General features: G+C 26.0%; 2 protein-coding genes across 2 annotated transcripts; one reads left to right on the forward strand and one right to left on the reverse strand.

The window, feature by feature from the left end:
* Positions 1-246: 246 nt before the first annotated feature.
* Phum_PHUM292420 (histone deacetylase 7A, putative) lies at positions 247-5,980 on the forward strand (the record flags this gene model as incomplete). The annotated part of the gene is made up of 16 exons (XM_002427006.1): positions 247-471; positions 875-1,009; positions 1,133-1,337; positions 2,365-2,487; positions 2,612-2,715; positions 2,808-3,066; positions 3,176-3,444; positions 3,528-3,747; positions 3,830-3,974; positions 4,111-4,340; positions 4,434-4,616; positions 4,728-4,891; positions 4,984-5,226; positions 5,300-5,463; positions 5,551-5,829; positions 5,920-5,980. 16 exons carry the CDS (start codon positions 247-249, stop codon positions 5,978-5,980), a joined length of 3,009 nt encoding a protein of 1,002 aa, XP_002427051.1.
* A 4,817-nt stretch (positions 5,981-10,797) lies between these two features.
* Positions 10,798-14,814, reverse strand: Phum_PHUM292430 (phosphoribosylamine-glycine ligase, putative; the record flags this gene model as incomplete). Its single annotated transcript, XM_002427007.1, has 14 exons — positions 10,798-10,986; positions 11,068-11,319; positions 11,404-11,546; positions 11,628-11,750; positions 11,820-11,969; positions 12,052-12,249; positions 12,330-12,587; positions 12,662-13,083; positions 13,162-13,372; positions 13,453-13,576; positions 13,657-13,787; positions 13,858-14,071; positions 14,154-14,455; positions 14,544-14,814. The coding sequence occupies 14 exons, from the start codon at positions 14,812-14,814 to the stop codon at positions 10,798-10,800; spliced, it is 2,988 nt and encodes a 995-aa protein (XP_002427052.1).
* Between the last annotated feature and the right edge of the window lie 2,438 nt (positions 14,815-17,252).

A 17,252-nucleotide genomic window follows, 5' to 3' on the forward strand; every position in this document is an offset into this window, starting at 1 on the left:
TTTGTTAAAATTTTTTTAATACACACACACACTAAAAGTCATCACAAGCAGAAGACAAAAAAAAAAAAAAAAAAACTGACAATGACGTAAAAATATAATTTTTTTTTTTTTTTGTATTGAATCGTGTTACCTTGACGATTTTTTTTTTTTTTTTGTGCTCCTTCTTCGAGCTCTTTTTTTTTTTCTTGTAATCATTAAAAAGCGTTTGAATTTTATTTTTTTTTATTTTACTTTTTCTCTGTAAAAATGAAACGAAACACGGTTGCAAAATCTCCAATATTATCTCGACAAAATGATGTCAATCACACTTATCCGGGGGATCCAGGGCTTCACGCTCAAGCTTTTCAACAGCAACTCCTTCAATTGAAAAAGCAACAACAATTACAACAGCAAATTTTATTGCAACACTATCAGACGCAACAGCAACAATTAGCGGAACAACATGAACAACAGTTACGACATCACTTGAAGGTAAAACCGATGGAAAACCCTTTATTATTATTATTATTATTATTTTCAGCCCCTTTTTTATACCTTTCTTCATTTCTTTTTTTAAATGGCGCCTTTTGAAGACATTAAAATTTTTTTTTGGAAACACGTTTGGTAAAGTCTAATTTAAAAAAAAATTGCTGGGTTCATAAAAGAAATAAACCGTAATTACGGGTCTGAATGATTCCTCGAGGTTAACAATTTTAAAAAAAAAAAGCCTTAAATTCGAGAAAGTTCGAAAAAGAAGAAAAAGATGGAGCATGAAATGACTGACTCAAGTCAAAATACGTTGATGCCTTCCAATCGTGTTCTTTCTGATTTCCTCTTTATCTATGACCTACAGATTACAATTTGAAATATGTAATTGTTGTTGTTGTCGTTTAAGGAATTTCGAGAGCAACAGAAAGCTCTAGAAGAACAAAAGGAAAGAAGGGAAAAGGAAAAATTGGAAGCTTTAAAAAGAAAAGACAAGCATGAACAAAGTGCCGTCGCTAGCAGTGAAGTTAAACAAAGATTACAGGTAGCGTACGCTTTTATTGTTATTATTATTATTATTATTATTATTATTATTATTATCGTTCCCGGTTTTTTTTTGGAATTCGTTTGTAATAATAATAATAATAATAATAATAATTCCATGCAGGGATTTCTTCTTAATAAAAAACAACGAGAAGCAGCAGCGAACGGAACGTCGGGTCCTTTACCAGGTTCCGCTAGCTTTAACAGGAGCCAACAATGGGGTGAACCTCCCAGTTCAACACCGTCAGGAGCAGGAGCACCTCATCCCTACCACCTTAACCATCTCGTGGCAGCCAAATACGATGAAGATTTTCCGCTTAGAAAGACAGGTGGAGTAATTTAAATGATTTTATTATTATTATTATTTTTTTTTTTTTTTGAGTTTTGCATTTGAAAATTTGTTTTTTTTTTTTCTGTTTGCCTTTATATTAACAAAAATTTTTCACAAATAAAAAAAAAAGAAAATTTAAAGAGTCTCTTGTTTGGGGGGGGGGGGGGGCAAAAAAAACAAAACGGGTTTGAAAAGTTGGAATTATTGTACCCAAGTACATGAAGTTTTTTTTTTTTTCTTTTCTAATGTTTTATTAATATAGTTTAAATTTTAATGCCATGCCATTGTCTTGTAATAAGGGGGGAAAATTCAAAAAAAAGGGAAAATCGGGGGGGGGGGGGGGGGGGTTTTCAAATTTTGTGTTACATTATTAAAAAAAAAAAAAAAACTTTTGCACGAATCTATTTTAAAAAGCTCTTTGTTTTAAAATTTTTTTTTTTTGTTGTTTTATTTATTTATTTTTTAACCCCTTTAAAAATTTAAAAATTTTCTGTCTAATTCATTCTATAAATAAACTTATAAAAACGTAATAATAATAATAATAATAATAATATGGTTTTGTCCTTGCACACCCAAACGTTAAATAATTCCCAGTAAAAAAAAAAAAAAAAAAAAAAAAAAAATAGGAAAATTCTCAAGGGAATTCAAGTCAGGTAATTTAAATTGTGTGTTACTTCTACCTGAGGCATTTTGGAAAAATTTTTTCCGGGATGATATTGTAATAAAATATTTTCATTCAAAAAAATTTTTATTTATTTTTTTTTTTTTTGGTTGGCACCATTGATGATTTCACATCTACTTCATTTTCGATTGATAACTTATATAAACTTGAGTGATTCCGTTCTTTACAATCACAAAATAAAAAATGGCCATTTTTTTTTTTTTTTTTTTTTGTTCATTGTTCGCTTTTTTTTGTTGTTAATTTAAATAAATAAATAAATAAATAAATATAGAAATTTTAATATTTTTTTTTTAATTAATTAAAAAAAAACTAACTGCAACCGTGTGTGCATGTCTGTTAACAGCCTCGGAGCCGAATCTGCTCAAAGTGAGGCTAAAGCAACGGGTAATTGAAAGGAGAGCCTCACCAATGGCCAGAAGAAATCAAAGGTTGATATCGACACTCAAGAAAAAATCTGTACTTGTTAGTAAGTAGATTTTATTTAGTTTATAATTTTTTTTTTTTTTAATGTAGCTTTTTTGTGTTTGTTTGTTTGTTTGTTTGACGCTCCTGAATTTAAATGAGATATTATTATTATTATTATTTTTCAGATGCCGCCAATAACAGTACGGAAACGACTTCTTCTAATTCTCCTCCTGTTGTGACCAATTTAAGAACGTCTCCTTCGGCAGCAGGGAGTACTCCTATCAGAGAGGTGATTAATTATTTATTATTATTATTATTATTTGAAAATTAATAATAATAATAATAATAATAACAAAACGTTTTAAAATTTTTTCATTATAGGAACCCGAGTCTCCTACTTACGGCCAATTAAGTAATTCATCTCAACAAGGCTCCATGTCTGATTTATCACTGTACAGCAGTCCGTCCATGCCTAATATATCGCTAGGACGTCCCCCCTCATCTCATAATTCCGGACACGAAAATAAATTAGCATCCGTTTCCGAAGCAGAAGTTCGTGCTGCTTTTACAGCAAGATTAGGAATGCCTTTAACTGGACAAATGCTCCCCGGAACGCTTCCGTTCTATCCTACTTTGCCTGGTGCGTTTCAAGCCACTAATACATTTTTTTTTTCTAAAAAAAAAAATTTGTTTTTTTTTTTTTTTACTCACCAAAAAAAAAAAAAAAAAATCTTCCATTATTTTTAAAGCTATTGACAGTGAACCTACTGATAGCGCTGCCGTTCATAAGCAAATGGAAACATTAGAACAATCTGGAAATCCTACAGTTTCCGGGTATCAGCAAATGACCGACAGTCAAGTTGCTCACGCTCGTCTTACTAAACACGGTCATAGACCTTTAGGAAGAACTCAATCTGCACCCTTACCCTTGGGTCATCCAATGTTGGCATCTCATAATGTTCTCACCATTCCTCAACGTTATGAAGATCAAAGAACTCAACATAATTTGCTTAAACAAGTAATATACATTATTTAGCAGAAGACACGTATTCATGATTTGTAATTTGAAATTGTTAAATGAATTATAAATTAAATTTTTAGCAAATCCGTCAAACAGTTTTAACGCGAGCCGGAAGACAATTGGAAGACCAACCGGAAGTGGTTGATGAAACGGCTGAAGTTATCGATCTCACAGATCAGAGATTAGAAGTTGATGAAGATCAAAACGAGTGCGAAATGTCTCGGCAGCAAAAAGATAGAGAACAATTTTTGCAACAGCAAAGAGATTTAATGATGAGACATAATCTGCAAGCGAACGAAGGTAAAAAAAATTTTTTTTTTTGTTAATAAATTAAAAATAAGATGGCGGCGGTCCGAGAATTAAAATTTTTTGTAATGCAAAGGATCAACTTTTGTTCCGAGAAATACTTCTTACGTTGCTCGACCTTTATCTAGAGCACTTTCCAGCCCATTAGTCGCTTTGGGAGGTTCAGACATTCCTTTATCGCCAGTAAACTGTCATTCTTCTCACGTACCTAAATTAAATAGGTTCGTTTTTATTTTTATATTTTTTTTTTTTTTAAAAGATTTTTTAGTGCAGCTTATGTATATTATTTTAGATGATAGATATAAATTGAGTTTAAAAAATATAAGAATTTTTTTTTTTTTATGAAAACATTTTCAGCAGTGTTCATTGTATTACAACGGGTTTAGCTTTTGACAATCTCATGTTGAAGCATGCTTGTGTTTGCGGGGACAATTCTTCTCATCCCGAACACGGTGGTAGATTGCAAAGCGTTTGGGCGAGATTACTCGAAACAGGTTTAGTCGCTAGATGTGATAGGCTTAGAGCCAGGAAAGCAACGATAGAAGAAATTCAAAGTTGTCATAGCGAAGCTCACGCTTTGCTTTTTGGTAAGAAAAGAAAGACGGACGCGACTTGACGAAAATTTTTTTTTAAATGTGATAAATTTATGAATCGAAATTGAAAATTTTAAATTTTCGCAGGTACAAATCCTTTAAATAGACAGAAATTAGATATAAATAAAATAGCTGCTTTGCCAATCAAGTGTTTCGTTCGACTCCCTTGCGGTGGAGTCGGTGTAGATTCGGATACAACGTGGAATGAATTGCATACAGCACCTGCTGCCAGAATGGCTGTTGGCTGCGTCGTGGATTTGGCAATGAAGAGTATGTGTATTTATAATTCTTTCTTTTTTTTTTTAAATTTAAAAATCAAAATTCGTCGCTTAATAATAATTTTTAATTTAAATTTTTCCTTTATTTATTACTTTATCGTAGCTGCAATGGGAGATATGAAAAATGGATTTGCTGTCGTTAGACCTCCCGGTCATCATGCAGAAAATTCTCAAGCCATGGGATTTTGCTTTTTCAATTCTGTCGCAATAGCAGCAAAACTTTTACAGCAAAGACTAAGAGTTAGAAAAATATTAATTTTTGATTGGGTACGCGCCTCGCATCATTTTCAAATTTTTTATATTAAATTACTTGTCGAGACTTGTGTGAAATTAAAAAATTTTTTTTTTTGCCTTTAAAGGACGTACATCACGGAAACGGAACTCAACAAATGTTTTACGACGACCCTCACGTTTTATATTTATCCGTACATCGACACGATGACGGGAATTTTTTCCCCGGAACTGGGGGTCCTACCGAATGTGGAACAGGAGAGGGTCTCGGTTACAACGTCAACATTGCTTTTTCCGGTGGTTTGCAACCACCCATGGGAGATGCGGAATATTTGGCAGCTTTTAGAACTATCGTCATGCCGATTGCAAAAGTAATAAATTTATAAAACGGAAAAATCAATAAAAATTAATAATAATAATAATAATATTTATTAATTTTTATAGAAATTTGATCCTGATATTGTTTTGGTATCGGCGGGTTTCGATGCTGCCGCCGGTCATCCGCCACCTCTTGGAGGTTATAAAGTCTCGGCGTCTTGTTTTGGTCACATGACCCAAGAATTGTTAAATTTAGCCGATGGAAAAGTCGTTTTGGCTTTGGAAGGAGGGTAATTGTCCTTTCTTTTTTTTTTTTTTTTTAAATAATAAAATGGAGGAGGTAATTTTATTAATGCGACTTATGTATATTATTTTAGGTATGATCTGCCATCTATTTGTGATGCCGCTCAGGAATGTGTGAGAGCTTTATTGGGTGATGATCCCACCCCCATTTCCGAAGAAGAACTAACTAGACCACCTTGTCAGGCTGCTGTTGATACGATGCAAAAAACTATAGCCATACAATTGACGCATTGGCCATGTTTGAAAAAATTGGCGCACACGGTCGGATTGCCTTATGCCGAAAAGGAAAAAGAAGATAGTGACACGATCACGCGCATGGCCGGTTTATCGATGCAACAAAATCAATATTTGCAGTAATTATTTATTTCGTTGTTAAAATTAAAAAATTTTGTTTTTTGGGGGGATTTTTTATTTTAATTCTTTCTTTCTTTTTTTTTTTTAAGATCTCCAGAGCGCACTCATCGTGATTCTGAAGAACCCATGGAAGAAGATGAGGGTAAATGAAGATAAACTCGAATATGTAATTTTTGATTTCATACAATAAAATTTAAAAAGAAAAGAAAAGAAAAACAATCCAAATAATTGAATGAATGGAATTGAATGGAATTGGTTATAATTCTAATTCCACGGACGGATTTTCATTAGGAGGAAATTACTTTAAATCCTCTTCAAACCATTTTGAAAAGGGATCATTGATAATATTCATTGTCGTTTGTAAAGGAAACGAGGAGGATAAAAATGGCGGACGATTTATGAAGCAGAAGAAGGGAAGAAGGAGGAGGAGGAGGAGGAGAACAAACGAAAATTTGTCATTTGCTTATACAAGTGCTTTTTTTACATTGTGTAAAAGTTTTGTAATTTTTTCTTTTTTTTTTTTTTTTTTTGGTACTTTGCAATGATTGAAATGCGACCAAATTAACATGAAAAGGTGATGATGATGATGATGATGTTGATGATGATTTTTGTCATTATTATCATTAATAAGATGATGATGATGATGATAGTGATGATGATATAAGCAGGAAAAAAAAAAAAATTTGAAGCTCATAGAATGTATAAAATAAAATTTTATTATTATTATTATTATTATTGTTGGTATTATTGTAATCGGAAAGAAGTGCATTCCAAAAAAAAAATTTATTTTTATTATTATTATTAATTTTTTTTTTAAAAAAAGTTTATTTTGGAGCACAAAAATAAGTTAATTTTTTTTTCTGCCGGCGGAAAAAAAAAGTAAAATATTTATAGATTTAGTAGTGATATATTGAAATGGAAAAAAAAAATCGAAAATAAAATAAATAAATAAAAAAAATTATTATTTAATAATAAGTAATGATGATGATGATGATTACGATTAAGATTTTGGGAGAAAAAAAAATTTAATAATAATAATAATAATAATTAATTAATTATTTTTTAATAATAAACGAAATTATAATTATATATATATATATAAGAATTATAATTATTAGTTTTAAAAAAAAAAAAAAAATTTTTTTATTACGTTTGGTATAAAAAAAAAAAATAATAATAATAATAATAATAATAATGATTATTTGTAACGAAACGATAAGAATATGTGGATGAAATGATTTTAAAAAAAAAAAAAAAAAATTGTTTTCTTTATTATTATTATTATTTTTATTTTTTATTTGGAGATTATCCTTATTATTATTATTATTGTTGTTGTTGTTGTTGTCGCGTTTTTTTTTATTTTTAAATTTTTTTCGCGGGTGCTTCCATTTTGTTTTTTTGTTTTGTTTTTGGTTTTGTTTTACATAAAAAATTTACAATTTGATGAAATCTAAATAAATAAATAAAATATTATTATCATAACATTGTTTGAATTAATTTAATTATGAAATTCATTTTTAAAAAAAAAATTGTAATTATTTAATTATTATTATTATTATTATTATTATTATTACTAAATAGAAATATTGATTGACAAGTACAAATTAAATTTTTTTTTTTCTTTTTTTTTTGTTTTAAAATTTGTTTGATAAATCCACACACATTTAAGCTCAAAATGATATCGATAACTATCGATTGTTGTTATTATTATTATTATTATTATTTTATTTGATTATTTATTTATTATTATTATTAATATTAATATTTTAAAAATAATATATTTTGTAATAAAAAAAAAAAATTTTTAATTTTAAATTTAAATAAATGAATTTTTATCAACGAATTAAAATTTATTAAAAAAAAAAAAAAATAATAATAATAATAATAATAATGATAATAATAATGATATATAATAAATTATTTTGTAATTGGTTGATGATTAAATAAAAAAAAAAAATTATTTATTTATCTATTAAAAAAGTATAAATAAAAAATTTAATTTTTTTCGTTTTTCTCTCTCTCTCTCTTATTGTTATTATTATTAATAAATAAACTTATTGTTATTATTATTATTATTATAGAAAATTGTTTATAAAAAAAAAATTTGAAAAGGTAAATAAAAATAAATTAAAAAAGACTTCGAATGATTAAATAAATTATTAATAAATTAAAATTTTTTTTTTTTTTTTCGGTACAAATAATGTGTTATAATTATTATTATTTCAAATTTAATTAATTGTTGGTCAATTTTATGTAAATTATTTTATTGAAAATTTAAATAAATAATTTTTTTTTAAAAAGGCCTAAAATTGTTTTATGTAAAAAATTTTATGCATTTTTTTTTGTTAATAACCTTTTTGTACGGCCTAACAAATTTATTTATTTATTTTTATTAGATTTCTATGAGATATTATTTGTTATGTTATTAATGATAACAAACAACAACAACAACCACAATAACAACCACAGGTCCATTTACTATATATATATTGTTGTCCCCCAAAAAAAAAAAAATTTATAAATTATTAAATAAAATTATTTGTATAAATAAATAATTAAACGTTTGCCTAAATAAAAAATTTTTATTGATATTTTATGTATTATTATTATTATTATTATTAAGTTTTACAATTACATAAATAATCAAATTAATTAATTTTTGATGGTTTAGCTTTAATTATTAAAAACGAAATACATAAAAGACAAACTCTTGTTGTTGTTGTTGTTATTATCATTAAATTTTCTTTTATAACTCATAATAATAATAATAATAATAATAATAATAAATGGATAAAAATTTTATGTATTAATGCAACGTAAGTAAATCCATCCAAAACAATTAATAAAAATTTTTAAATATTAATAAATTATTATTATTGTATACATGTAAAGAAAACAAAATGTCTTCATACATAAAATTATTAAAATATGAAAAATGAATAAAAAATTTTTGGTGTGTGTGTTAATAATAATGTTTAAATTATTTATTAATGTATATATATTATTATATTATATATAATATAATATCAAAATGGATATAAATATGTATACACACACACACACATATATATAATTATGTAATAATAATCATATTTTTCAAATGAGATATATATATATATTTATATATTTTCTGATAAATTTTTAATTAAATAAAATGTTGGGAAATGGGGAGGGGAGGGAGGGGATGTGGGAAATAAATAAATCGAATTGCTTTTGTAATTAATAATAATAATAATAATTACAATATATAAATGTTAAATTGATGAAATGAAAAAAAATTTAACCCAATTTAATTACTCCAAGTGATATAAATATTAATTTTTAAAATTATTATATATGTAAATCGGTATATAATATATATATATATATATATATATATATTGTGTAAAATGTAATTTGTTTAATTGTATAAAATAATTATATTTTTGTAAAATGGAAAATTAATTTATTTACAAACGAAAAAAATAAACAATTATGGTTGTTTTGTTGTTATTTTTTTTTTTTTTAATGTAATGAAAAATAAATCATTCGAAGTTTTTTTTTTTTTTCTTTTTAATAATTAAAAATATTGTTAAAATAATTTAAAATAATTATTTAATGACAAATAATTTAAATTATTATTAATTAAATTTAATTAAATTGTTTTTTTTTTTTGTTTATTTTTTGTAAAATAATAATTATAAGGTAGGTTTCTTGAAAAATAACGGTTTTCAATCCGTGGTTATTATTATTATTATTATTAATTGTATAAAAAAAAATTTGATAAATAAATGAAATTATTTTATTATAGGTAAATTTTTAAATAAAGATAAATAAATAAATAAAATAAAAAAGAATAATAATTGCCGATTGATTATATTATCGCTTTTTATCACATAAAGTAAATAAATATATATATTTATTGTTGTTTAATTTGTTATTGGGCGACGAAACGAAATTTATATTAATAAATAAATAAAATTAAATTAAATAATTACGAGAGTGTTTTTTTTTTTTTTTTTTAAATTGAAATTTATTAAATGTAAATTAATATTTTTTTAACGAGATTAAAAAAAAAAAAAAAAAAACAAATTTTAAATAATTGTTATATTCGAATTAAAATTATACGTTATAAAATCATAAATAAAAACGAATTTTGTCGTAAAATTATCAAAAATGTTTTTAATTTTTACCGTTAGAGTTCTCTGAGTTCGCTTTAATTTTGTCGCCATTTTTAAAACCGTTGTTGTTTTGTTTTTGATTTGATGAATTGAAGTTTTTAAAATAATAAATGTGTTAAGAATTCTTTGGGTTTAATATTAAAAAAAATTTAATTAATTGAAAATGTTTTAACAAAAACAATGTTAGTCCATTTTAAATAATTTTATTTGTGAGAATCTCCGGAAGGAATAAAGAAACTTAATTAAATATTGTTTCATTTTACATTTTTATTTTTCTCATCCAGATTATTTGATTATTATTTATATAAATTGTAGTAACTTTTTAATTTTTTTTTTTTTTTACAGAGCTCGTTTAAATTAAATAATTAATTATATTTGTTATTTGTTCCTTATTTTTTTTATTAATTTTATTTGTTGAATAATAATAATAATAATGAGTATTTTTTCTCGGGTAAAGAAAAAAAGAATTATTGATTAAATAATATTATTTGTAAATAAAGATAAATATTGCTTAATATTTTACTCTTCCTGGCATTTCCTTTTAAGAAAACACTTGATTAAACAACAATTGTTTCAATTTACACTCTTCATATTTAAAAAAAAAAAAAAAAAAAAAACCGTTAATTAACTTGAAAGCCAGGAAAAGTAAATGTGAAAAAAATTAATTAATTAATTTTTTTTTTTTTAAATTTATAATTAAAAAAAAAAAAAAGAAAGTAACGAATACATTTTTTTTATTATAAAAACATATGATTAAACCTAATTCTAAATCAATTCATCATACTTTTTTTAAAAAAAAAAAAAAATTTAAAATTGATTCCAAACTACTTTTCCACTTTGATCTAAATAAACTTTACCGGAAGCAACTAATTCTAATGCTGTTGGAAAAGCAACATGTTCAACTGATTTAATCCTTTCCACAAGAGTTTCTTCTGTATCGTTTAAAAGTATATCCACCGGTTTTTGTATGATAATTCCACCATTATCGATTTTTGCCTTTAAAAAAAAAAAAAAAATTTGTGTAAATTTTTAGTCAATTAAAAAAAAAAAAAAATTATTTAATGTACTCCCGTCAACGAAATGAACGGGACATCCGGGGACTTTGACTCCAGATTCCAAAGCTTGTTTTTGAGCTGAAGAACCTTTAAAACTTGGCAACAAAGATGGATGAATGTTAATAACTTTACCATTCCAAATTTGTACAAATTCTTCGCTTAAAACTCTCATAAATCCAGCCAAACAAACTAAATCGACATTGTTTTGTTTTAAAATTCGATTCATTTCCATGTCGAAAGCAGCTCTAGTTTGAAATTCAGTATGTTTTACAATCTACAAATTATATTAATTAGAAACTTTTCCAACCGTTTATTAAATTTTATTTTTTATTTTTTTTTTTTCAGTATTTTGACTCACGTATGTCGGAATGTTTGCTTTTTCCGCTCTGGCTAAACCTTGAACATTCGTTTTATTCGATATGACCAAAACGATTTCAGCAGAAGAATTATTATGTGGATTTGTGGTCGAATCAATTAAAGCTTGTAAATTTGTACCTGAACCTGATAATTTGAATTCGGTAAGTTATTTTTTCATAATACATATACCGTAATTTAAAATTTAAAAAAAAAAAAAACCTGTACCTGATATTAAGACGGCAACTCTTTTTTTATTACGACGTGATGTTTCTATTAATTTCGGTATGTGAACTTTCATTTCTTTTTCCATTTTTTCAACGAAACCGTCAACGACTACTCGCCCTTCGTCTAAAAAAAATTAATATTAAGAATTCTAATAAGGCTTTGAACTGGTATTCGATTAGAGTTTTTGTATACCTGGTGAATAAGGTTCAACCCTTCCTATTATAGTGGCACGTTCTCCTTGTATTAAAGATAATACGTTGTTTGCATCTTGAGCGCTTACAATTAAGGTAGCACCGACTCCGCAATTAAAGGTACGAAGTAATTCTCTTTCGTTAATACCCCCTGAAATAATTTCTCATTAAATATATATAAAAGTTTAAATTTTTGGAAAAGTGAATAAGTGAGGGAAAAATTAATTAAATACCAAAAGCAGCAAGCCATGAAAAAACCGGAAGGATTTCCCAACTGGATGCATTTAATCTGACTTTAACTGCTGCTGGAAGAACTCTTGGAATATTTTCTAATAATCCTCCTCCAGTTATGTGAGCAAAAGCTTTTACTTTACCACTTCTTAATGCTGGCAATAAACTTTTTACGTAAATTTTTGTCGGTGTCAATAACTCTTGTCCTGTGATTTGAAATTAAATTTAAAAAAGAAAATTTTTTTTTTTTTTTAAATAATATTCATTAGGATTTTTAAACTTTTACCAAAAGTTTTTCCGGATTGACTGAAAGGTGCTTCATCGTGATAATTGTAATTTAACTTTTCCATAACTTTTCTCACTAAACTAAAACCATTACTGTGAACACCACTCGAAGGGATACCAATAACGACATCTCCAGGTACGATCGCGTCGGTGAGGGGTAAAATTTTATCACGTTCCACGGCACCAACTGCAAATCCAGCCAGGTCGTAATCACCCGGTGCATAAACTCCAGGCATTTCTGCTGTTTCTCCACCTTAAGAGCAATTGGATTCATTAATATTTGTCTTGCATTTGTTTTTCAATAAAAAATTATGTAATGTCTTTTACCTATCAAAGCACAACCGGCTAATTTACAACCCTTTGCAATCCCTTCGACAATTTCGCATCCTACAGAAACATCTAATATCCCACATGCAAAGTAATCAAGAAAATATAAAGGTTCTGCTCCGTTGGCTAGGATATCATTAACGCACATAGCCACTAAATCGATTCCGATAGTAGAATGTAGATTACAAGCTTGAGCGATGACTAATTTAGTTCCGACACCATCGGTACCTGATACCAAAACGGGGTCTTTAAAACCAGCTGCTTTAGGATCGAATAACCCACCGAAACCTCCGAGAGAACCGATGCATCCTGGCCTATTTGTTTGCCGGCAAGCTGGTTTTATTCTCGAGACAAGATTATCACCCGCAGCAATATCCACCCCACTTGATTTGTAGGTTAATTGCCCACTAGCTAAAAGTGATCTGAAATTATAATTGATACAAAAAAAAAATTTAACGAAAAAACAATTCGTATGTTTGTAATTTCACAATCATTTTCACCTGGCTATCCCTTTAAAACCGATATCTCTTCTAAACTGTGCACCCTCAAATTTTATTGTTTCACAAACTTTGATGGATTTAGCTATGGCCAAAGCCAATTGTCTGTCATTTGCTACAGTGATCAAAACTCTGCCACCATTTGTAACAACTTCATTCTTATTATTAAGTGCAGTTCCACTATGAAACACAAGATGGTTGGCTTTATCTAAACCTGATTTACACAAGTTAATAAGAGTTAGAATTGAATTTTTTTAATAATAATACAGAAATTAATAATAAATGTTATTTTACCAGTAATGACGCAGCCTTTTGTTGATGTTTCCGGATAACCTTTACTAGCCATTACTGTACCCACAGAATAAAGATTTTTCTTCCAATCTAACGTCATTGTATGCAAAGTTTGTTTGCAACAAGCCTGTAAGTTTACTTGTTTGTTAACAACAAGAAGAACAAAAAATAACAATTAAAGCTAATTATTAAAAAAAAAAAACTTACAAGCATAACATGATATAAATCTGATTCTAACATTGGTAAAATAACTTGAGTTTCAGGATCGCCAAATCTACAATTGAATTCTAGAACTTTCGGACCCGATTTTGTGATCATTAATCCAGCGTAAAGTACACCTTTAAAAAAAATTTTTTTTTGTAATATTTAAATCGTACAAAATGGTTTTGGAATAAAATGACAACTGACCGACAAAGCGAAGTTTTTCTTTTTTCAAGCCATCAATAGCTTTTTTCAAAACGTTTTCCATGACATATTCCTGCATTTTTGGAGTCAAAAGTGGGCAAGGACAATAAGCACCCATTCCTCCTGTGTTTGGGCCTTTATCTCCATCCCAAATTCTTTTATGGTCTTGAGCTGGTAACATTGGAACTATGGTATTACCATCAGTGAATGCTAAGTACTACACATTTTAAATGACAATAATTATTTAACATTTTTGCAGTAAAAAAAATTAAAACAAATTATTGAACATATTATTTTACCGAAACTTCTTCTCCTTCTAATAGTTCTTCAATAACAACTGTACTTCCAGCATCTCCAAATTTTTTTTGAGTGAGAATATCATCAACAGCATTAGATGCTTCTTCTTTATCACTGGCAACTACAACTCCTTTTCCAGCAGCTAAACCACTAGCTTTAACAACTAATGCAGGAAAAGTAGCACTTAAAATAAATTTTTTAGCTTCTTGAGCATTTTGAAAAGATCCAAATCTTGCGGTAGGAATATCATGTCTTTTCATAAATTGCTTTGCCCAATCTTTATTTGATTCTATTTGAGCAGCATCTTTTCCGGGTCCGAAACAATAAATACCTAAAATAAAATTTATTTTAATACTCGTATATATTATTTAATTTTAAATTTATAATTTTACCTTCAGTTTTTAAAGAATCAGCCAAGCCATCAGCTAAAGGATCTTCTGGTCCAACCACAACCAGACTAACATCATTTTCATTACAAAATTTAACGACAGCATTATGATTTTTGACATCTACCGTAACATTTTTTACTTTGTTAACTGTTGCTATTCCAATATTTCCAGGAGTTACAAATAGATTAGCAATGTCTGGAGATTGGGATAATTTCCAACAAATGGCATGTTCTCTACCTCCGTTACCAATGACTAAAACGTTTTGCCCACCCATTATTTCTCTCTTTAAAAAAAAAAAAACAAAAAAAATTATTTTAATAGTAAACTTGTTTTAGTAAAAAAAAAAAAAAAAAACTTTCCTTAAAATGTAAATAAAATTTTAATTAAAACATGTTGAAACATTCATCATTCAGTGATTTTTTTGCAGTGTAAATAATGCCAATTGTAACAAATTGAAATCTTCTTATATAAAATCGAAAACCAATTATTTCTTAATTTTAATTTTTTCTTTAATGATTTTATATAATTTAAATTGTTTTACTTAAAAAAAAAAAAGTAATAACATAAATAAGTTGCAAATATCAAAATTTATTTGACATTAATAAATTTGAATTTTAGTTATAAAATCTGTGTTTCTAATTAATTTTACTAATTGTTATTTAAATGACTAAAGATAAAATTATTTTATACTAAAATAAAAAACTAAATAACTATTTTTACATTATTAAATTATTAAAGTTGAATACTTTAAAGCTTATTACTCATTGAAAAAAAAAACGGTTTAAAAATTAATTTTGGCGGGTTTTTTAAACAACAAACAAATTCAAACGAATATACAAGCAACTAACTAAAAAAAAAAAAATTGTTGAAAAATTTAAATAAGGTTAATAATAAATATTATTAAAACTAATTTAAATATTATTAAATTAAAATACATAACATAAATTAAGTGCCAATAATTTTTTTTTCAAGTTTTAAATAAATAACTTTCAAATTCAGTTTAGCAGACGTGAAATTTGATAAACGTTTTTTTTTTTTATCGTGGAGGTAGAATCATAAAACAACCCACAATTACGTTACAAATGTAGTCTTGGGGATAGATTCAGCTGAATTTAATGGATTTTGCAAATGTAGGTAACTATTAAACTAATTTTTATTACAAATACTAAAAATATTCTTCGTGATTAATCAAAAATGGTAACATAATTTATAAATCAAATCACGGTAATAATTATATATGATAATTAAAATTTCAGGACAATACATTTATCGTTGGAAACATTGAATGAAAAAGTCGACTGTTATTTAATAATTGAAGCATTGAAATTTAATTGTCATTGGCTTATATAAAAATTTTCTAAAACTTTAGAACAAGCCAAGTTAGCTGTCATTGTGAAATATTTTAATTAACTGAAAGAAGATCATTGAAAAACGTGAGTAAATTTCCACATATTTATATTTAGACTTTATGTACCATATTAACTTTATTATTAAAAAACATAAATTATTTTTTATATAATATTTATTGTTATTTATTTTTTTTGAAATTACTTTCAAAAGTAAGTTATCTCTGAATAACAATTTCACAATGGAATTATTTACATACATAAAAATAATAATTACAAATAATTGATTTTCTATTGCGACTTCTAAGGTATTTTATTATAGCACGACATACGTTTAAATTTTTCTCATTTTTACTTAAAGCGATAAGTTTGCGAAATGAAGCATCATAAACATTTTTTTAAATTTCAATTAAAAGTTATCTTGGTATTTATATAAACAATCAATTACAATGTTCTATAAAAATCAAAATTTTATTTAAAAAATTTTACTTATAAAATATTTTAATACGAAGTAAACGACATGGCTACAATAATTTAGAATAATTAATCATAATCGATGTGTTTTATGCTAAACTATTATTATTATTTAATTCTTTATTTTATTATAATTAAATGCCAAGGTCTTTTCACAAAGTAAAACAACAAAATTTTTTTAAAATTAGAAATTACAATTACTCAAAACCATTTTTGTTATCAATTAATTAAAATTACATAATCTACTTTTAATATGTAATTAATAATTAATTTTTTTTTTAAAGTGATTTATTATGAACGATTGTAAATTTTTTTTTTTAACAATCTGAGATATTTAATTTTAGGTCAGGGTTTATTTATTCTTATTTTGATATTATATTTTTTAGTTTTAAAAAAACTTATTTAAATGAATTTTTATAAAGTCAATTTTTTACTTTTTTTTGTTTGAAGCAATTTTCATACACATACAATCAAAATTCCTCCATTCAGATTCAAAACTTGATTAAATTTTTTTATGAATGTATTTTCACTCATGTTTATTTGAACTTGGGATTTTAATTTTGTTATAATTATTAATTTATTTAATATTGATATAAATTTTACATTATTTTGGGAATCCACATGATAACTAAACATAATAATGTTGAAAAAAATGATGGATATTTGTTTAACTTTATATTTGAACTACTTTAAATCTATTTTACGTGCCTTAATGAGTTTTTAAACGAAAAACTGTTTATTTAATACCCTACAAAGGTTTTTATCATTTTTTTTTATTTCAAATTATTTCCGTTAAAGTTTCAAAAAAAAGTTTTCTTAATACGATTTCGACAATTTTTTCTGAATAATTTAAAAAATTCTAAACCGTTGTCATCTTATTAATTTTATATTA

This window comes from Pediculus humanus, genomic scaffold (assembly GCF_000006295.1).
Source record: "Pediculus humanus corporis 1103172107675 genomic scaffold, whole genome shotgun sequence".
Taxonomy (NCBI): domain Eukaryota; kingdom Metazoa; phylum Arthropoda; class Insecta; order Psocodea; family Pediculidae; genus Pediculus; species Pediculus humanus.